Source organism: Mus musculus, chromosome 14 (genome assembly GCF_000001635.26).
Source record: "Mus musculus strain C57BL/6J chromosome 14, GRCm38.p6 C57BL/6J".
Taxonomy (NCBI): domain Eukaryota; kingdom Metazoa; phylum Chordata; class Mammalia; order Rodentia; family Muridae; genus Mus; species Mus musculus.
The window spans coordinates 31,130,644-31,151,338 of NC_000080.6; the positions used below are offsets into that span (position 1 = coordinate 31,130,644).

A 20,695-nucleotide genomic window follows, 5' to 3' on the forward strand; every position below is an offset into this window, starting at 1 on the left:
CTTAGCGACCTCAGCTCCAGTGGAACGTGCAGTCAGTCAGAAACTGGGGCAGGGGCACGAGGCCCCGGGGCAGGAGAACTGGTCTGGAAAGAATAGGACAGAAGAGCAGGGGAGGGGCAAAAAGACCCTTGGGCAAAGGAAGAGCAGTACACTCGAGCGCTCTTGCTCCTCGGCCGTCCAGGATCTCGCGGAGACCCGGGGCTCTGCGACTTCCCGCTCAAGGGAGGAAAGGTACCGCCATCGCCACCGAGACGACCAAAGGGGGGCGCAGAGCCCCTGAGCCGAGCAGGGGACAAGGAGGCGGGGGTCGGAGCCCGCTCCGCCCCGTCCCGGAGACCTCCCGCCCCCTGGGCCGAGTGGTGCGTCCATTGGCCGGATGGGCTCCGCGCGCCTCCCCCATTGGCCGGCCGCCTTGAGAAGCACGCGGCCACGGTGGCGGGCGGGCAGTCGGAGAGCGGCGGGCAGGCGGGCCAGCGGACGGGCGGAGGGCGGCCGGGGCAGCGCGCAGGGGGCATGGCGGGTGCCGGACTGCGGGCGACAGCTAGGCGCTTGCTGCTGTGCAGAGGCCACAGCGGACCGCGGGCCGCCTCGTCCTCACCCTCCTGCCCTGGCTGCGGCCCGCCGGGTCCCGGAGCCCACTGCCCCAGCACCCCGCGCTCGGCGCCCGCAGACGGCGCGGACCTCAGCGCGCACTTATGGGCTCGTTACCAGGACATGCGGAGGCTGGTGCACGGTGGGTGACGCCGGGTGGGCAGTGAGCCGTAGGTCGTCAGACGAACGGTGCCCAACAGACGGCCAGGGCACCGACCGGGGTGAAGGACGCTTGGTGGGGCTCGCCGGGGTCCCAAAACCTGAGGGCTAAATGGCGTTTTAGAAAAGGCTCCATCGGGTTGTTAGGAGGTGTCTCTGCAGGACACCGCTACTCCTGGGGCGAGTGGGGCTTTTTGTCTTCTGGCGGCAGAAGCTTGGAATGCCTGGAGCGGCCGCTGCGCACGCGGCCCCCATGGTCTTGCTCCTGAGTCCAATCTGCGGGCAGTAGCGGTAGAACCCCTCCCAGTCCCTCGTTCTCCTCTGGCCCTTAGTTGCAGTGTGTGGACAAAGACTGACTGAGCCGTGTTCACAGATGGCACGACGTAAGGTGACACCAGACGGACACTGCAGGCACCTCTTGGCTTGTCTCTGGCGGTCTACTGCACTCTAAACACTCGGAGGAACAGAAAAGTTACTGTAGCCCCCCCCCCCCCCCTGCAATCCCTCGGGAGTTGCTATATCTCAGATAGAACTGCACAAGGCACTTAACCCTCTCCTAATCATTCCCTTGGAATGGGCTGATGAGGCTGGAGATCTGAGCGCCGAACATCTGTCCATTGGTCTGGTGGGGCCCTGCCTCTTCAGCCGATAGATGTGGTCTGGGCTGTGACCCCTATCACTGCCCAGCAGGGTGGCCCTCGGCTTCACACCCTCTGAAGACCCTCAGTGTTCTGTCCCAGAATTTCGTTGATGACTCAGAAAGAACAAGGCCAAGCAGGAGCCTGGGGACCTTCTGCAGGAAGCCCCAGAGGTGAGGTGGCTTGCATTGTCTGATAAGACAGAGGAGCCCTGACAGGGAGGTTCCAGCTGTGACTGGACTAGGGTTTCCACTCCAGCTGTGAGGAGAGCTGGACGCTGGCCAGAGTTCACCTCTTGACGTGCTGCAGTCAGATTACTTGAGACCTCTCAAGAATGGTTGCTCTTAAGGATTGGGAATATTGCAGGGTGACCAGGATTATTTAAGAAGTCAACGTTCTGCCCCTAGTGTAGACCCTCTGAGTGGCCTGAGAAACCTACTTAGGATGTTTGGGGGAGGGGGACACTACTGAGAATATCCTTCAGGACTCTTCCTCATCTTCAGGCCCTTACATGCTCTGTGAGTTCTTGTGTGCAGGGTCACTTCCACTGCCATGCCAGGGTGAGCTAGCTTCATGCCTCTGACCCCTGACGCCTGCCCGCCCGCCCCCCAGGCTAGGTTTTAGGGCCAGGGCTAGTAACCCTTCAGAGAGCAGTGGAGAAGGGCTGTCACCTAAACTGCTTGGCCTCATGGGATGAGAAAGCTAGGCAAAGAAGAGTGATGAAAGCGGGCGGAGTGGCCTGAGTGTGCATCTCATTGGGTGCCGGGTACTGGGTGGTTTAACTGGGTGCCTTTACCAAGCTTAGTTCTCTGGGCACCGGAGGTGGCAGTGTGACTTCTTCATGGAATTGGAGGAGGGAAGGAGATGAGTTTTAAGATTCACAAGTGGTAACTACCAGGGCTGTAGAACCTGAAGAAAGGAGGTCAGGGGCTTGACAGTAAAATCATAAACACCGCAGACCACCTCTGGTCATGGCTTACCCACACACCCAAAGCTCTGATTTCCTTGGTCCAGAAACGGGGAAAGTAAGCAGGGAAAGTGGGCTTCTTGCCCATCCTACTTGTTCCCAGGAGCGTTTATATGACTCTGAGAAGACCCTTAAAAGCAGAGCCAAGACGTAGTCAGAACGCTGCAAGCTTGGACCCACAAAGGCCATGTCTCTGCTTCCTGACCCAGGGGTTCTGTGGACACAGGCAACTCGTAAACAAAGTTGTCATCCAGGAGTGGAGGGAGGGTTGTGGAACTATCCAGCTGTGTGGGCAGCTGCGGCCCAGGGTCCTGTGACAGCGAGGAAAGGGTGTCCCTGAGGCTGCTCTGTAGAGAAAGCACACACATCCCTGTGAAGATCCACACTTGGCAATCTTCAGAAGTGCTGCTCTGTACTGGCTGGCTGAGGCCGCCCGAGGAACCAGCCACACCTGTTCCCACACCTACACCCTGTACTTGACACTAATGGAAATGGGGGTGGAGCCCTGTGTTCCAGAGGGGCCTCTGAGGCAACAGCCCAGCACGTAGAGGAGGTGTCTGCACAGTGCAGCAGCCGCTAGACATGATGTGGAGCCAGAGAATCTTGCTTTGTGATCAGGATCAGTGTGGCTGATAGCTTCCCTGGAGACTTGGACATCAAGTCTCTGAGACCGAGCCTCTTCCTCCCTCTTCTCTTTCTTCTGCTCTAAAAGTAACCTAGGGAGTCCCAGGCAGGGCTTTTGGCTCAGAGGCACGTCTGATCCTGCATATTGCATAGGTTCGGAGCAGAAATACTACACGAACTAGGTTGGTTCTGACTTTGTTCCCTTAGCCTAGGGCTAAGTTAAACGTTCTTGAATTCACAGACATGCAAGGGAGGACCTGATCCTGCCTGACTCACTTCCCCATCACATCGTGTCCTCCTTCTCCGTCCACTTTACCCACTCTCCAGATGGGGAAGACAAGGCAGACGAGCCTAGGGCCCCAGAACCTTCTTGGCATAGTACAGGGCTTAGCTTCCCTCTGTGAATCTTGTTGAAGCTTTTATGATGATCACCAGAAGAGAGCTGGCTTGTGTCCCCAAAACCCGACATCTTCCGTCCCGACTGTGGTAATTAGCAATGTTCCCTGGCTGAAAACCGGGAATGTCATTATGTGGTCTGGCAAGCAGTTGAAATCCGATTAGAGGGGCCTTACTCTCCCGGCCTATGGCAGGTGTGCCAAGTTGGCAGCCCCACGGGTTCTCTGCCCCTGTAATGTTCTCAGGCCTCATCCCCAGCCCTGGGTAAAGTGGAAAAGCAGCATTCATGGCCTCCGCCTCCAGTCGGATCAGAAAAGAACAAGCACCCTATGGGAGGAGTCCTCAGTCCCTGCACTCCACTTGGACGGGGTTTGAGCGTGGGGTATGACTCTTCTGAGGACTGCTGCCAGGGTTCCCACATACCCATGTCTGGTAGGACTTAGTAACCAGCCTGGGAGAAACCCAGGTCCAGAATCCGTGGTGCACTGCAGGTGATTAACAGAAAAGGGAGGCCTGTGACTCTGACCCAATCCCCAGAGGAAGCAGGCTAGCCCATTGCCAATTCTGCCTTACCTTGGCCCATTCCTTCTCTGGTGTCTACTGCAATGGCCAAGATGTCTCGTGGGGCGCATGGGGGCGGGTAGCCACAAGCACTCGGGCCGTTTGCCGTAACTGAGACAATGGTGATGGTCCTGCCTTCTTGGTTCTCCTTCCCTGTAGACCTTCTGCCCCCTGAGGTCTGCAGCCTCCTAAACCCAGCAGCTATTTATGCCAACAATGAGATCAGCCTGAGTGACGTCGAAGTCTATGGCTTTGACTACGACTACACGCTGGCCCAGTATGCGGATGCACTGCACCCTGAGATCTTCAATGCTGCCCGGGACATCTTGATAGAGCACTACAAGGTGAGACCAACAGGACCGAGTGTGACCTATGCCCCAGACTGAGTCCTGGGGTTCCCCTGGTATCCTGGGCTGGGGGCTAGCACTGCTACTGGCTTTTTGCCAACAGTATCCTGAGGGGATCCGGAAGTATGACTATGACCCCAGCTTTGCCATCCGTGGCCTGCACTACGACATTCAGAAGGTGAGTGGCTAGGCACTGACTGACCCCCTCCTGACTAGATGTGAACAGGGCCAGCTTCTTCAACCTCCATCTCTCCTCATCAGACCACCCCCACTTCAGTTGTAGCTTCCCGCCCCCCCCCCCCCAGTAGCATCTGGTGGAGTTTTTGTTGCTGAGGGTTGGGAGGTCCCAGGAGAAGCTGGTTCAGGGCCAGCAACAGACACCTCCCTCACCACTGGCCCTGCCCCCTCCAGAGCCTTCTGATGAAAATTGACGCTTTTCACTATGTACAACTGGGAACGGCCTACAGGTTCGTGCTGGGTCCGCCCTCATCCTGCCCTTGTCCCTATGCTATACCACTGCCTGGGCTCAGGCTGAGGGCATCTGTCCCCGACTCACCCCCAACTCAGGGGCCTCAAGCCTGTGCCGGACGATGAAGTGATCGACCTGTACGGCGGCACCCAGCACATCCCACTCTACCAGATGAGCGGCTTCTATGGCAAGGTATCCCACACCACCTTGCCCTTGCCCGAAGCACCCAGACCAGAGATTTTGATCCCGCGGTCCTTGGCATGGTGGCTGAGAGTGAACTCCCTCCCCAGGGCCCATCTATCAAGCAGTTCATGGACATCTTCTCGCTCCCAGAGATGGCTCTGCTGTCCTGTGTGGTGGACTACTTTCTGGGCCACGGCCTGGAGTTTGACCAAGTACATCTCTACAAGGATGTGACGGTGAGAGGACGTGGGGACTGTCCCTTAGATGAAACGAAATCTGTTTGCAACATGGTAGGCCTCCCTCTCTAGCATATCCTCACTGTCCCCTCGTGCCCTCCAGGATGCTATCCGCGATGTGCATGTAAAGGGCCTCATGTACCAGTGGATCGAGCAAGACATGGGTAAGGGTGGACAGTAGCCCTTACCGTGGCCTGCCTGAGCATGAGGCTCACAGACCTGGCCCTTGCAGACCCATCTTCCCTTTCAGAGAAGTACATCCTGAGAGGAGATGAGACATTTGCGGTGCTGAGCCGCCTGGTGGCCCATGGGAAACAGCTGTTCCTCATTACCAACAGTCCCTTCAGCTTTGTGTGAGTCCAGGCCCACGGGAGAAGGCTATGCAGGGAGCTGGGAGTTGCTCAGCACAGTGCTGCTCCCAGACCTCCTATAGCCAGTGCCACCTCCACACAGGGACAAAGGTATGCGGCACATGGTAGGTCCCGATTGGCGCCAACTCTTCGACGTCGTCATCGTCCAGGCAGACAAGCCCAACTTTTTCACCGACAGGCGCAAGTACGGGCGTAGCAGGGCGTATGGGGTTGTGGGAGGAGGATGGAGGCACCATGCCAACGAGAAGACACGGGCACAAAACCCAGGGGCCCTTGACTAAGTATTCTGTGTGACCCCCTTGCTGGTCAGTGTCCTAGTTGAGCGGATGGGCCTTTACAGGGATAAGGAGGGAGTTACCTAGCCTGGCTCTGTCACCGACTGCAAATCGGGTTCTTTGCTCTTTACGCAGGCCTTTTCGCAAGCTTGACGAGAAGGGCTCCCTCCACTGGGACCGTATCACTCGCCTAGAGAAGGGCAAGATCTATCGGCAGGTAAGGACGGTGCCTGGTGGTCGGCCCTGGACTGTGCAGGGCAGCCTCCCAACCTTGACCATGCTTGCACTGTGGGGCTAGAGCCAACGGCACCAGGGCAGGACTGTTAGGAAGGAAGCTAGATACTAGGGGATACACTCACTGATACTAAGAGATAGTATAGAGATAGCCTTTTGGTCACATGCCTGCACAGTGGCCCAGGAGCCCTGGCCTCGTCTCCTAGGTCCTGCTTTCCTCTAGCGTGCCTCCCTTGCACAGTGATTCCTGTGAACAGTTATCACTGAACACTGCTACAGGCAAAACCAGCCTGGTTGAAACCCTGCGGTGGACCTGTGGAGACAGTTTATGAATTGAGGCACACACACCCCCACTACCTATCCCCATTTTCTGTGTAGCTAGGGAGAGGGGCCAGATTTGGGGCACCGGTGGCCCAGGCTGGAACGTAGACAACTTAGCTGAGATGGTCCTGGGGCTGGGAGCCCATCCTTGGCCAGGAGCCAAGGAGATGCCGCAGGTCAGCTGACAGGCGGGCGCATTGCTCCTCCTATCCCACGCTGCTGCGCCCTGATCACGAGTCCACAGCTCTGAGGATGATGCCTTCGTCTTAGCATCCAACTGTGGCGGCCCTCTTTGAGGGGAGGTGACTTCCTATGGCTCTCAGGCCTGGCACTGTGTATTAGGTCCCGTTTGGTTCTCAGTTCCCTTTCCCTAAGTCCTCGTCTTTCTTTCCACCCCTCTCCTCGACTGCCCCTTGAGATGTTTGACCTAGGGGCCTTGTCCCCCAAAGCCTTTCTGCTGCTCCCTCTCATCTGTCTTCTCTTCAGCTGACACCCTTGCTTCTCGGTTCAGTTCTTCCCGCCCGCCGCGCCAGTTCCCATCTCTGTGAGGCTCGCTGAGCAGAGCTGCTCTGTGAACTGTGCCTTGTTGGGTGTGCATTCCCTCCCTGGAGTGTGGCAGCCTCTGGTAGCTGCTGTCCTTCCATCCTCTGCCCCCTCTGCCCCACCCCCACCCACGTCCAAGCTTCCTCAACAGTTTTCTCTTTTCCTGGCTTTGGAGCAGGAAGAGCACATGGCCTGCCAGGAATCTCTACAAGTTGTTCCACAGGGTCTGAGGGGATTTACAAGAACTTCAGGTCCCTTTGCTGTAGGGTCTGGGGCCCTCCCTAGGGTTTGTTTCTCACAGACCCCTGCCTGTAAGCAGCCCTTGAGTGAGGGCCAGTCCACCCTTACAAGAGGTGTTTCTACCGCAGGCAGGCCCCCACCCGCTTCCTATTGGAAGGGGGAAGCAGTAAGGGCCACAGAGCAGAGAGGCCACGGGAAAGGGCAGCCCAGCATCCGGCTGGCTTGAGCTGCCTCGGGAGAGTTGGGAGGACTGGTAAAGGACAAAGCCTGGCTCCCACAGCCATTCCAGAGCACAGTTGGCTCAGCAGTGTCCTCTGCTCCCCAGGGAAACCTGTTTGATTTTCTTCGTCTGACGGAATGGCGAGGGCCGCGTGTGCTCTACTTCGGTGACCACCTTTACAGTGACCTGGCGGTGAGGGGCTCGGCTCGGTGGACTTTTACCCAGAGAGGGAGGGGGGCCCTAGAGCCCTCGCCAGCTGGTGCTGAGGCCCGCCTCCCATCCTTTCCTCCCCCCCCCCCCCCCCCCCCCCCAGGATCTCATGCTGCGGCACGGCTGGCGCACGGGAGCCATCATCCCTGAGCTGGAGCGCGAGATCCGCATCATCAACACGGAGCAGTACATGCACTCGCTGACCTGGCAGCAGGCTCTCACTGGGCTGCTGGAGCGCATGCAGGTGGACAGAGGGGGAAGCTGCTGGATCGGAGCCGCAGCTGTGGCTGCAGGGGGCCGGGGGGGGGGGGGGTCGGCGGGGACTGCACCTCCTCGGTCTGTGCTCACCACCACCCCCTGCCCCCACCGTGTCTCCCCAGACCTATCAGGATGCAGAGTCACGGCAGGTGCTGGCTACCTGGATGAAGGAGCGGCAAGAACTGAGGTGAGCAGAAAGCAGCCATAGCAGAGAGCCTGTCCCAGCCTTTTCTCTGTCTGCACGCTGGCTGCCTGACTGTGCCTGACTGGCGTGCATCGCGTTTCTCTCCCCAGATGCATCACAAAGGCCCTATTCAACGCCCAGTTCGGGAGCATCTTCCGCACCTTCCACAACCCTACCTACTTCTCCCGGCGCCTCGTGCGCTTCTCCGACCTCTACATGGCCTCACTCAGCTGCCTGCTCAACTACCGCGTAGACTTCACCTTCTACCCGCGCCGCACACCCCTGCAGCACGAGGCACCCCTCTGGATGGACCAGCTGTGCACTGGCTGCATGAAGACACCCTTTCTTGGTGACATGGCCCACATCCGCTGAGGGCACTTTTATTGTCCTGGACAGACCATTGGCCCCCTCAGCCACCCTGACAAGCAATAAAAATGGTCTGTGTCTTCTCAGAGCCTCTGCTTCATTCCAGCTCATCATTTGACCTTGAGGACCCTCTGGGTGTCGGGGAAGTCCTCCTCCAGGACTGAATCCTGCAGAGAGGGAGGCAGGATGCAGCTAAGCAAGGCTAGGCCCAGGGCCAGTCCTCACAGACCCAGCCAGCACACTTCCCACCCCACACTCACATCAAAGGGTTCACAAAAGATGTCACTGCTGCCAAAAACAGGGTTGGGGACAGAAACCAGGGTTGGGCTGGTCCCTTCTTGCCATGGGGAGAAGTCATCGTCTGCATTATCTTCTGCCTATAAGAGGAGTATTGACTGGTAAGCCCCCCCCACCCCCAAACAAGACAGAAGGACCCCACCCACCCACCTACCTCCTCAACCACTCTTTACCTGAAAGGCAGAGAAGCTGAAACCTGGAGGTTTGCCTCGGGCACGCAGGTAGAGAGCTCCCGCCACCAGCCCCAGCAGTGTTCCAGAAGTTACCACAACCCCCAAGCTTAATGCCACAGGTGGAGGCTCAGATCCCAGCACTGCCCTCTGTAAGGAGAAAGGCAAAGTCGAAGACCAGGCCAGAGATGTTCATGCCTTTCCCCTTTGAGGCCGTGTCTCCCCCTTCCCCATACTCACAGTCTGGGGAGGCATGAGCAGGGGGCTGGCCAGAGCATGAATGATGCCGTTGAAAGCCATGATGTCCCACACGATGACGTGGCTAACCACAACTGCCCCCGGGGCCTATGGAGAAACTGCAGTCAGGCCCAGCCGGTAAGCAAGGGCTGAGTCAGTAGGGTTTCAGTTGAGGGCAGACGCACCAGAGGAACCAGAGAAGTGTTGTCAGGGCCCGTGTCACTTATGAAGAGGCTAAGACCTGAGTGGGCAGGAAGCAATGTCCCCCGGCTGGCATTGATACTCAGAAAGGTGGCGTTAGAAGCGTGGAGTTCTAGATCTGGGCCACTCAGCGTCTATGAGCAGAGCAAGACCTGTTGGGTTGGGCCCACTGCAGAGGAGCAAACTGCCCAAGGCCCTGCCGTTACCATGTTGTCCACAAAGCCTTTGTTGACAGGAACGAAGAGTGTCTTGTAGGTGAGCTCGTCCTCCAGGAAATCCATAAATTCAAGACCTCTCTGGGTGGCATTGGCATAGCCCAGCAGCATCTGCGGATGAGGAGATGGGGTTGTGGGTAAGCTCTCTAAGGATCCCAACTGCCTGCATTCCCACTTCTGAGGCTGGGCCCCTGCATACCCCATAGAAGGTGGAGAAGTTGGCAGTGGCGGCCAAGACATCAAGCAGTTTCCCGTTGCACGTGCTGATCCCGTCACCCACGAAGCCGGCCCGACACTGGCAAGCCACGTCTGCAGGAAAGGCGGGTCAGTGGCTCACAGAGGCTTATTAAGGGGCTCAGGGGGCCGAGGGTAGGCAGAGATCGGAGGAAGGGACGTACCTTGCACGCGGTAACAGTAGGCATCCCAGAGCTCCGAGAGGTTCTTACGGACCCCAAGGCTAACTACACCTACACGATTATTACCACAGTCTGCCGCTGGGGTGACGACAGGGTGGGCAGCAGAGCCGTTGGCCAACCAGCCCACGAAGCAGACATGAAAACCTAGCTGTAAAGGCAGGAGATAGGGGCTGAGACCCAAGCCCAACTCAGCGGGCTTCCAAAGGCTCAGCTCCTAACCCCTGAGACCTGAGCACCTGTTGGGCGGCAGAGAGTTGAGGGAGTGAAGCAAGGACGGCTCCCTGGCCCTCACACGCTTCCTTGGCCTCTGAGAAGGTCAGACCATAAGGGCCACTGGTGGCCTGGATGTGGAAGACACCAGCCTGTTTTTCTGCAGGAAGAAAGGGGGTGTGTGATTAATAAATACCAGAGTAGCCGGGGATAATGCAGTGGGGTCGGGACTGGGTAAGCAAGCACACCCTGGAAATGTAGGTCAGTGCACAAAGCATCAGTGTGGCAAGGTGATGATCCTCCCAAGCATCTGTCCACAGGGGGTTCAAGCTCCTCTAGACACTGCAGCCCATCACCCACGTAGCCTACGTGGCATTCACAGCGCCGTGTGTTCTGTGGGCAGAGAGCACGGATGTCTCACAGAGGCTGGGAGAAGGGGGTCTCTGCACGCAGGCTGCTTGGCTCCCCCCACCTGCTTACCGGACCGGTATTGAGGCAGTCAGCGTGCTCGCTGCAACCTCCACGGTGGCCATCCAAGCAGGGGTCTCGAGCTCGGCAGCTCCAACCGTCACCCTCATAGTCAGGCAGGCAGGTGCAAGTGACCACTGTCCCCACCTGGCTGCAGTTGGCATGCTTACTGCAGCCACCATGCCCCTTCTGGCACAGGTCTGCCACTGGGGGCAAGGAAGAAGTGGTTGAGCCAGGTCCTAGGGCGGATCCAGGGCATCCTACCTGCAAGTCATGGCTTACCTGTGCACACACGGCCATCCCCTTCATAGCCCAGGCTGCACTCACAGCTGTTGCCCAGACGGCACACGGCCTGGGGTGCACACGGTGGGGTGCACACAGGCTGCAACTCTGTCCCAGGACCCATCCCATATGATCAGGTCAGTAGCCGCCCTCTCAGCCACCCTTGGGGCCTCCACCCGAGTGTGCAGCTGGGGCATGTACACACATGTAATGTATACACATATGCTGCGCAGGCACAGGTTCAAGGGCTACTCACCCAGCTGCACTTCACAGCGTGCCCCAGTCCAGCCTTCATCGCAGAAGCAGGAGCCAGAGCCCCCAAGACCTTCATCACAACGGCCATGTTGGGTACAGCGGCAAGCTGGGGAGAAGGACAAGTTGACACACAGGGCAAAGAAACTGGGGCAGGACAGAATGGGACAGGGAAGAGAGAGCTTACCTTGGCACTGGGGTCCAAAGGCACCTGGGGCACAGAGTTCACAGGCTGTCCCAGCAAAACCCGGATGGCAATTACACTGCCCACTTCCACGTATACCATCCAGGCACACGCCATGGTCACTGCAGGGGCTTCTGGGGCCACCAGGGCAAGCTAGGGAATAGTGTAGATGCGAAATGGGACCAGACTCTCTCATAAGAACACACACACACCTGTATCTGGTTCTGCCACCTGTGCCTTACCAGATGCCAGCCAAGGCTCTCCAAGGAGTATCAGTCCACTCATGTCCCCACACCACTGAGATCACACCAAACCCAGAAAATGCCCAAGCCTTCCAGCACTCCACACCAGATACAAATCTTCTGTATACCTCCCCCACTTCTTATGCATTCCCCCACCCTAGAGCACCCCAATATCCTTTTTAAAAAATTCATTTATTTTATGTATGAGTACTCTATCTGCATGTAAACCTGCTGGCCAGAAGAGGGCATCAGATCCCATTACAGATGGTTGTGAGCCACCATGTAGGTGCTGGAAATTGAACCTGAGTCCTCTTGAAGAGTAGCCAGTGCTCTTAGCCTCTGAGCCATCTCTCCAGCCCCCAATATCTATCTTAAGGGCGATGACTAGAGCTTTGTCTTCGGCCATCTTGGGGACTAGAGAAACTGGTCAGGTTGTCTGTAACCCTCTGGATGCTTACCATGGCAGTTAATGCCATAGTGACCAGGGCAACAGCTGGGCTTCCAGACGGTGGTGACACAGTTTCGGTGGCAGCCCCTACTCATGTGGTTACGATTCCAAAAACTAGACGGTATCCAGTAAGCTCCACGCATTGAGATGGAGTGCAATGGAGTTGTCCAGAACTTGGAGTAGTGACGCCAGCAGGTCTCAGGGCTGCCCTGGGTTAAAAGGAGTTAGGCCACAGCCTGAGCTTGGTTGAAGGTGCTCTGCCTCTACCCCAACCCTCAAGTCAGCCTCCAGCCCCTTACCTGCTCCCGTGAGCCCCGAGGACAGGGTGGCTCCAGCCCACAGATGCTGCAAGTCTTCTGGAGGAGATGGAGGCCAACACTGCAGGGTCAGGTGGATGGACAGGATGGGACAGGTGGGCTGGGCCCCTGCCATGCACCTGTGGCCTGTGGCCTTCCTCACCATTTGGAGTGGCTGAGGTTCAAAGCGATCACAGCGGGCGCCAAGGTCAGGTGGCTCCAGCAGCTGGTCAATGCCATAAGCCAGGCCACCTTCAAAGGTCAAGTGCCGTTGCACAATGTGGGCCTCGTCTTCGCCTACTATGAGCTCACCCTAGAGGAGGAAGATATAGGGGTCGTGGGCATTGCAGCCCCTAACCTCCCTGCTTGCTTTCCTTAGCTAAGCCTTCTCCCTAGACTCACAGGCCGGGTGAGACCGCAGGAGAAAGAGATGGTGTTTCCGTGCATGGTTCGGAGTTGGCCCAGGTTGGGTAGGTCAGACGCCAAGGCCTAAATAAATGGAGATGTGACTGGAGTTGGGTATGTAGGTTACAGGGACCAAAGCTCGGGTGTGCACCCACCTCAATGTTGCGAATCATATGACCCCGCAAAATGGCTGCCAGTTTGTCACGGTGGTCCTCGTGGAAGAGCCAGTTCTTTCTATCAGGAGGCAAGGCTTGCAGGGCAGAATCTGTGGGCCACAGCATCGTGAAGGGGCGATGGGACGCATCCTGAAGCATGGGCAGGAGGCCAGCCACCTGTGGGTAGAGCAACAGTGTGACAGCTGGAGATGAGGCTGGACCACAGAAAGGAGGTCCAGAGAGACCCGGGCACTGATAATGAGCCATGCTTATCTGCAGACATTCTGGGCAGTCATTCCCTCATCTGCAGGTCCAAAGAGCCCCACAGAGACCTTAAATTACAGTGAACCGTATGTATGAACCATATGTATATGAACTATACATATACTTCTTACCTGGGATAAAGTATTATCTATAAACTAGGAACAATAAGAGATAAACAGGGCTGGAGAGATGGCTCAGTGGTTAAGAGCACTGGCTCCTCTTCCAGAGGTCCTGAGTTCAATTCCCAGCACCCACATGGCAACTCACACAAATTTGCCTTAGATCTGAAATAATTCCTTCCTTCTCCTATGTAACTCCAATTCAAAGAAATCTAACACAGACATACATGTAGGCAGAACACCAATGAACATAAAATGAAAATAAATAAAACATTAAAAAAAACACTACGCATATAAAGTAAGTTTTTTCAAAATAAAGAGTGTTATGTAGTTGCAGAAAGATGGATGTAACTGCAGGTGATAACATTAAGTGAATTAAACAGGTCTCAGAAAAACAACTATTGTGTGTTTCTTCTTTCACTGGTGGTTTCTAGATTATGGATAGAATCATAAACTCATGTGTATTATGTGATTTAAGTAAATATGAAACTGACAAGGGAAACAAAATAATTAAAAAGGAGGGGGCAGAAGGTGGGTAGAAAGGAATCAGGGAACACCCAACATGTAATGTTTGCTTGTCTAAAAAAATTCTTTACAAAACACAGTATCATGGAACCATGAAAATTTTTAAATCATTTGCAACAAAAACAAATACAAATTTTTGAGTATTTTAAAAACCCGAACTATTTCTGTGGTTTTCAGTTTAATATTTTTTATACTTAACCTGCTTTTGTTTGTGTGTATGAGATGCGGGGGAAGGAACACGCTTGCCCCTGCTCACGGGGAGATTCTACAGGAGTGGGTTTTCTCTTGCTACGTGGGTCCCAGAGAGCAAACTCAGGTTGTCAAGCTGGCAGCAAGCAAGCTCACCCACTGAGACACCTTGCCAACATGATTGAATATAAAACTGAAATTGTGGGTAGGGGAGCCACTGTTTATGAGCATACATGCAGGGGTAACTTTCCACATACCTTGGTTGCACACTTCCTCATGTGTGCCTACGTTGGGACGCCCTTAAATTGTACAAGGAAATTCACATAGGCACATTTGTTCCCAGAAAGACTTAAGCCTACATACGGTTGCACACACGCATTAACCCCCACTCACACACATTGCACACATATGCATACATGCACATCGCACACATTGGCAGATCCCACAGACGTAGGAACAGTACCGTCAATAGGCGGCTGAAGATCTTGTAGCCGAAGCTTTCAGCAGCGGCAGTGACATTTCTCTGGGAAAGAGCGCACATGAGCCACATGGTCAGGTGGGAAGAGGGGATCCCAGCCTGCCACCCAGCCCCGGGTTCTTGCCCAGCCATACCTGAGGGATTGGGATAGCACCAGACTCCCAGTGTAGCACATCTGGTGGCAGCAGGACGTGGTCAATGAAGTGCAGGACACCGTTCACCACCTCGAGATCGCTGCTTACCACCCGAGCAAAATCATTGAGATAAATGCTGCCCTGTGGGAGGCACATGGTTGTATTGATCAGCCGAATGCTTAAAGCTATGGGGTGTGCCAAGGACAGAGCAGGGCCTGAGATGATAGCCAGTCCTGCACTTTGAGGTTGAAGGTGAGTTGGTCAAGGGCAGAGTCAAGACAGGTGGTAGGGCTTCCATCCCACTGAGAAGCCTACACAAGGCACCACACTAGGCTTGGCATTGTGGGAACTTGGTGCTGGTACCAGCTTACCTTGAGAGTCCCAGGTTGGGGCAGGCCAGGACTAATGAGTAGGGCCCAGAGTGAGGGTACCCTCTGGGCCAGACTCCTCTCCCTCTTATTTCAGATCTGGGCTGAGTATTAAAGGAATGGAGACCGGGCACAGAGACTGAATCCTAACCGGGCGGTAGGACCAACAGTGTAAGAGCTCACCTCCCTCTCACTAACACGCAGAGTGTGTCCAGACAGTGTAGTGATATAGCCCTGGTCCAGCATCTCTTGGCTCCACAGCTTCCGGCAGCCAACCACGTGGTAGCGAAACACAAGCTGGCGATGGGCCCGTATCCTAGCCAGCTCATCCTAGCATGGAGTCATAAAGACAGTGGGAGCCGACAATTGTCACCTCTGCCCCTGCCATGACCAGAGTATTCATCCCTCTCCAGTCTGCTTCCAGGGCTGTATACCTGTGACATGTTGCTTATTAAGTCAGCATGTGGCACAAAGACAGTGAAAGGTCCGTCACCCTTGAGCTCCTTGTATTCCTGCGGAGACAGGAAAATAACTTGAGCACAGAAGGGGTGATCTGGAACCAACTGGAACTTCTCAGGATCTTCTGAGAAAAACTTAATCCTGAGAGAGATCGGCCCAGCCAACCCCTCAACCAGATGGGACCATAGGGGCCCAGAGCCAGTTGGAGCTTGCCCGGCAGGTCTCAGGGCCTAGGCTGGATACTCACCAGGAGGTGGAGGCTGAAGAAGGAGGCATACTTGTTCCGTAGGAGCTCCTGGGGGGATCGAGGGTCAGCTCAGATTTTGGGCGACCCCCCGTTCAGGGGCTGGTGCCTGTCCTAGCACCAACAGCCCAAGGTCTGGCCAAGGCAGAGACAAGGAAAGGAAAGCCAGGGAGGGTCCTGAGCCGGGGTCAAGATTATTTTCATGTGATGTAAGTGAGTTTTAGCCCAGGAATAAAGGTCAGATTCAGGGTCATGGAGTCATGGCGTCAGGGTCGAGGATCAGAATTGAATATGGGGTCTTGGCTAAGATTGCTGTTCAGGTTCATGAGGCAGAACCACAGTCAAGTCTGGGTCAGGCTTGGGAATCATTACCAGTCCAACTCTCCCATGACAGGTGATGCCGTCCCCCACAGTATGTGTTGCGTCACAGGAACACGTCCTCTGGCCATCTCCCGTGCTTTTGCACACAGCATAAGGACTGCAGCCTCCATTGTTCTGGGAGTGGGAGAGGAAGGAAGAGAAGGCTGCAGTGGTGTCCTGCCACCTCTGAATCACCAGCCTTAGGGGAGATGCCTCATGTCCCTGCTCAACCCTCAAAGCTTTGTTTCTACTGCTGAGCTGGACTTGAGCTTGGGTAAGGGAGGCCCTGGAGCAATCCTGGGGACAAAGCGGGCTCTTCCTACCCCCAGTCCCCTTTCCTGGACAAACGTGATAGGATGTGAGGGCCTGACCTGGGAACAGGGGTCCAGAAGCTTGCAAGTCTGAATGCCATCGCCACTGTAGCCCTCACGGCAGCTGCAGGAGACCTGTCACAAATCCTGATCATTGTGGCTGCAGAGAGCCCTGAATGAAAGGGCCACCCCAGACCTGGTCTGAATGGAGGCCCCAGTGTCAGTCCTGTCAACTGACCTGCTGGGGGCCTGTGGGGATACACTCAGCATGAACATGACAGCCCCCATTGTGGACGAGACAGCTGTTTATTTCTAGGGGAAGAGACACTGTGATGAGGAATAGCCCATGATGACCCCGCCCTTCACCTGTCCCTCCACAACGCCAGGTGCCCACCTCCTTCCTACTTGGGCCCCAAATCACCACATACCCTTTGCACCTTCAATCCTTCTTAGCCTGACTCAGATCACTAAAATACCCTCCCCTCACACATGTCTGTCCCCTTGGGTAAGGGACACCTCACCCTGGCATAGCTCTCCATCGCCCGTGTAGCCATCCTGGCAGGTGCATGTCCGCTGCCCAGGAGCCACCTTGGTACAGTTGGCATAGGGTGAGCAGCCCCCATGGCCAGAGGCACAGGGATCCACCTCTAGGGACAGAAGTTGTGAGAAACAGGCAGGGGGAATAAAGGAAAGGTTAGAGAGAAGATGGGACAGCCACCCCATGCATTCCAGAGTGGAGCCCAGGATGTCCACCAGGCTAACCTGAGCAATAGCTGCCGTTGCCCGAGTATCCTGCAGCACAGACGCAGGCAGGGATTCCAGCAGAGTCCTGGATGCAGCTGGGAGGGGTGGCAGCCATTTAGCCTGTGTCTGTCCCCTCCCGCCCAACAACCTCCCTGTCATATGTTGGGCTCACTCACTTGGCATTGGGATCGCACTTCTTGGGACATTGATGATCAGTGATTTCTGAGAGCAGGACAGAAGGTTCAAGTCACTCAGACAAGAATTGTTCTCTATCGTCCCTTGTCTCTAGCCTCCTGGGACCCACTTACTCTGGTCACAGCGGAGACCCTGCCAGCCCGCATGACAGACACAGCTTCCATTCCCGCGCAGCCCCTCCTGGCACAGCCCATGGTCACAGTCACATACTGGAAGTGGCACAAGGAAGGACAAGAGTCACTTGCGTGCTCCTTATCGAACAGTACCCAGTCTGCTCTCCTTCCTAAGGGCCATCATCCTACTCTCTGCAGACCTCACCTCCAGAGCAGGTGGGGCCATAGCGACCCAGCTCACACATCTCACAGGCTGTCCCATGGAACCCCTCTTGGCAGCGACATTCCCCATTGCCCAGGAATCTGTCTTGGCACTGCCCATGGCCTGAGCACACTCCACCAAGACCCCCTGGGCAGGGCTCACACAGGGTACCAAAGAAGCCTGGGCAGCAGTCGGGCACCTATAGGGGCAGGGGAATGGGAAGGGAAGGAGAGAGGCTCAGGCCGGGATTGATGTCACTAGCCAGGGAGAGATGATAACATCTCAGGGCCATGCAGACACAAGACAGGACAACTTGGAAGCACAGACCCAGGGAGGGTAGACCAGGACAGGCAGGATGTGGAGGATGTCTTCCACAATCCTTCTCTGTGGGGGTTAGGCTCAAACAGAGAAGACTGTGACTGAATAGACTGCACAGGAGCAGGAAGCTTGGTTACTGCCACTGGGTTTGGCTAATGGTGCCAGCTCTGGGATGTGACCCTGTATCTCTCTCCCATCCCCATCCCCCAGGGGTTAGACACAGGGCCAATGGTAGCTCTCTGATTTTGGACATTCCTAAGGCATTTGTTTTGCTGTCTTCATTGAAGGCTCAGCATCTCTGCTCTTGAAATCAATCTAAATTCTTCCTCGGGGTTGGGGGTGGGGCTCCTCTGTCCTCTCCTCCCTGGGTGAAGCCTTGGTTGGGGGCACCTCAGAGCAAACCTGGATCTTCTTGGCACAGGTGTAGGAACAGCCCCGGGAGAAAGACAATCCAGATCTGTAGACACAGCTCTTCCTCGGTGTGTCCTAGGGTGGGAGACAGGCACGTGGGGAGGGTCATCTGGTGGCTTGGGCAGAGACAGGTCAGTGAGCGGAGACGAACAACCGTGCTGCAAGCGTCAGAGCGAGTGGGACAGACAAACGTGAGGGGGACAGAGAAAGGGAAAGGTAGAGACCAAGGCAGGCAGGTCTGATAATGGGCTGGCAGACGGACCAGGTCTGGGCTACAAGTTTGGGTGAAGGTCCTCTGAGTAGACCTTGGCTGCAGCTCTGCCTTAACTGGTGATTGCAACTGCCCGTTAGTTCCCAGCGTGGCTGGCCCCGGGGTGGGGGACAGGGGTATTAGCAGGAATAATGAAGTAAGTCCAGAGCTGTACTCAGCCCAGCCTCACCTGCAGCTGGAAGCCTTGAGTACAGCGGAATTTCCGGGTACAGTTTATGCATTTCTCCTGGGGAAGAAGGGCGAGGTATCCGTTGGACCAGAACAAGACTGGCCAAGAGATCCTTCCTGCTACCTAGACTAACCAGCAGATGACTAACCAGCAAACTAACCAGCAGACAACTAACCAGCAGATGACTAACCAGCAGACTAACCAGCAGACGACTAACCAGCAGACTAATTAGCACTTGCTGCTCTTGTGTTTTGCTTTTGTTTGTTTTTGAAACAGTGTGTCACATGTAGCCCTGACTGGCCTCAAGCTGGAGAGATCTGCCTGCCACAGCCTCTAGAGTTCTGGGATGGAAGGCATGCATCACCAGCTGATCTGTAATATCCTCTGGCCCCAGCTTCTCACCCGAAGAGCCTCTGCGTGGCTGTGCAGGCAACGGCTGGAGCCCACTGCCAAGATCCCCGACAGTCCGAAGAGGGAGCTGCCAGGAGCTTCCAGCAAAGGGCCCTCCAATGGCATGTGATTCACCTCAGGCTGGAAGGAGAAGAGCAAGGTGAATCTACCTACCCACTACCACCACCCTCAATCTTAGAGGCAATAAGACAAGAACACAGAGCATACTCCAGGGGTTGGGGGTAACTCCAAAGACTGGGGGATGCCTCCCCGGAGCAGAAGCTGGGGTCTCCTAGGTAGAGAAGCTTCAAAGGGGACTCCTAAAAGCAGAGCCCCTGGAAAGGGTGTTCTAATCCCAGCCCTTCAAACCTGGCCACTGTGATTGTAGAAGACCAGCCAGTGGGCAGGGCCCAGGAGGGAGTTGCGGTGTCCCCCTTTCCGCAGGACCTCCACAGAGAGTGCCTCCCCAAGGATCACGTGATGTCGCACCGTGTCTATACCCTGCCAAAAAGGGGTCAGTTCAGGGTTTCTGAGACTCTTGAGTGCCCTGGGTTTCATGCCATCCCCTACCATGTTCCTTTGCTATGGCATAACAGGCTCATCTTCCCCACTCCCAAGGCCTCACCAGGACACTGTTGTTGCCCTGGGTCTCCAGAGAGTGATTTGTGGGCACAAAGATGGTGTAGGCTTTGGCAGCCTCGATTTGGGCCACCAGTTTGTGGTGCTAGGGAGAGAGACAGGGGCAAGGTAAGCAGGGTAGCTGATGCAGAGAGCCAACCAGCCCCCCGCCCCACCCCGCAGCCTCCTGGGAACTCATTCCCCTTGAACGAGCCTCCTTTATACCTTTAGCTGCTCTCCGAAGAGGCGAAAGGCAGGCACACTATCTAGTTGCTGCAGCAACCCGGGCCCGGTCTGCATGTCACCTCTTGGAGGCAACAAGACCTGGTGTAAAGCAGGAGGGACTGTCAGCCCATCATTACTGGCCAAGGAAGTCCCCCACACTTCCTTCTCCCATCATACCTGGCTAACAATGTGTAGGATGCCATTGGTAGCAAGGAGGTCGGGGACATCCACAGTGGCATTCTGCACCCAGACTTTCTAGAAGGCAGCAGACAGAACTCAGGCTTGTTGGGCATGTGTGAGAAAGGCTGGCTCTCTCACAGCCTCAGACTCTACCAGGCAGAGGCACAGACCTCACCAGTACCCACATGAGAAGGGCATTGGCGGCATACACAGCTTCTAATGAAACCATGATGTGTTCTGTGTACAGTCTCAGAATCAGCCTTGGGCAAGGGACTCCAGCCTTATTTCCTGGGAGCTCTGGTTTGGGGGCAGGGCGCAGCTATGGGACCACTCCAACTCCCACTCATATCCACAGTTCATCTCTTACCCCACTGATGTTGTGTATCTGCCAGCGTGTCGTGGCACTCAGTGTGGCTACTTGTTGACCATTTAACCGGGCCAACTCCTCCTCTGAGAAGGCACCCTGGAGAAAATGGGCCCTAAGGAGAAGAGTTGGGGGGCATTGGATCTACAAAGATCCTTCAGCATGGGTTTTCC

At 55.8% G+C, this 20,695-nt stretch overlaps 2 protein-coding genes across 4 annotated transcripts in view; one reads left to right on the forward strand and one right to left on the reverse strand.

The window, feature by feature from the left end:
• Positions 1-445: 445 nt before the first annotated feature.
• Positions 446-8,481, forward strand: Nt5dc2 (5'-nucleotidase domain containing 2). 2 transcript variants are annotated; one of them, NM_001374087.1, is made up of 14 exons: positions 446-733; positions 4,096-4,280; positions 4,387-4,461; positions 4,695-4,750; positions 4,851-4,944; positions 5,043-5,171; positions 5,275-5,335; positions 5,422-5,524; positions 5,625-5,726; positions 5,953-6,034; positions 7,481-7,567; positions 7,689-7,829; positions 7,966-8,030; positions 8,138-8,481. In NM_001374087.1, exons 1-14 carry the CDS (start codon positions 514-516, stop codon positions 8,397-8,399), a joined length of 1,662 nt encoding a protein of 553 aa, NP_001361016.1. In that variant the 5' UTR covers positions 446-513; the 3' UTR covers positions 8,400-8,481. The 2 variants fall into 2 exon arrangements, with proteins under 2 accessions (NP_001361016.1, NP_081565.1); NM_027289.2 differs by lacking the exon at positions 446-733 and having other exon boundaries at positions 4,093-4,280.
• Stab1 (stabilin 1) overlaps positions 8,374-20,695 on the reverse strand; it is a 29,635-nt gene continuing 17,313 nt past the window's right edge. Inside the window, exons 30-69 of one of the 2 annotated variants that reach the window (NM_138672.2) lie at positions 20,526-20,637; positions 20,156-20,233; positions 19,979-20,077; positions 19,761-19,859; positions 19,505-19,636; positions 19,148-19,276; positions 18,746-18,802; positions 18,297-18,380; positions 17,580-17,775; positions 17,375-17,470; positions 17,243-17,288; positions 17,085-17,161; positions 16,844-16,969; positions 16,561-16,634; positions 16,383-16,457; positions 16,024-16,146; positions 15,655-15,702; positions 15,383-15,460; positions 15,132-15,278; positions 14,581-14,721; positions 14,432-14,491; positions 12,872-13,048; positions 12,714-12,800; positions 12,475-12,624; positions 12,315-12,371; positions 12,026-12,224; positions 11,329-11,478; positions 11,146-11,250; positions 10,890-10,997; positions 10,620-10,813; positions 10,388-10,532; positions 10,166-10,299; positions 9,912-10,077; positions 9,713-9,822; positions 9,505-9,624; positions 9,283-9,432; positions 9,101-9,205; positions 8,864-9,010; positions 8,654-8,770; positions 8,374-8,560 (exon numbers count right to left, since the gene is read on the reverse strand). In NM_138672.2, coding sequence (NP_619613.2) covers positions 8,504-8,560; positions 8,654-8,770; positions 8,864-9,010; positions 9,101-9,205; positions 9,283-9,432; positions 9,505-9,624; positions 9,713-9,822; positions 9,912-10,077; positions 10,166-10,299; positions 10,388-10,532; positions 10,620-10,813; positions 10,890-10,997; positions 11,146-11,250; positions 11,329-11,478; positions 12,026-12,224; positions 12,315-12,371; positions 12,475-12,624; positions 12,714-12,800; positions 12,872-13,048; positions 14,432-14,491; positions 14,581-14,721; positions 15,132-15,278; positions 15,383-15,460; positions 15,655-15,702; positions 16,024-16,146; positions 16,383-16,457; positions 16,561-16,634; positions 16,844-16,969; positions 17,085-17,161; positions 17,243-17,288; positions 17,375-17,470; positions 17,580-17,775; positions 18,297-18,380; positions 18,746-18,802; positions 19,148-19,276; positions 19,505-19,636; positions 19,761-19,859; positions 19,979-20,077; positions 20,156-20,233; positions 20,526-20,637 — 4,555 coding nt within the window. In that variant the 3' untranslated portion in view covers positions 8,374-8,503. Of the gene's footprint in view, positions 8,561-8,653; positions 8,771-8,863; positions 9,011-9,100; positions 9,206-9,282; positions 9,451-9,504; positions 9,625-9,712; positions 9,823-9,911; positions 10,078-10,165; positions 10,300-10,387; positions 10,533-10,619; positions 10,814-10,889; positions 10,998-11,145; positions 11,251-11,328; positions 11,479-12,025; positions 12,225-12,314; positions 12,372-12,474; positions 12,625-12,713; positions 12,801-12,871; positions 13,049-14,431; positions 14,492-14,580; positions 14,722-15,131; positions 15,279-15,382; positions 15,461-15,654; positions 15,703-16,023; positions 16,147-16,382; positions 16,458-16,560; positions 16,635-16,843; positions 16,970-17,084; positions 17,162-17,242; positions 17,289-17,374; positions 17,471-17,579; positions 17,776-18,296; positions 18,381-18,745; positions 18,803-19,147; positions 19,277-19,504; positions 19,637-19,760; positions 19,860-19,978; positions 20,078-20,155; positions 20,234-20,525; positions 20,638-20,695 lie in introns of those variants that run through there. The other variant, XR_001781097.1, reaches the window with a different exon arrangement.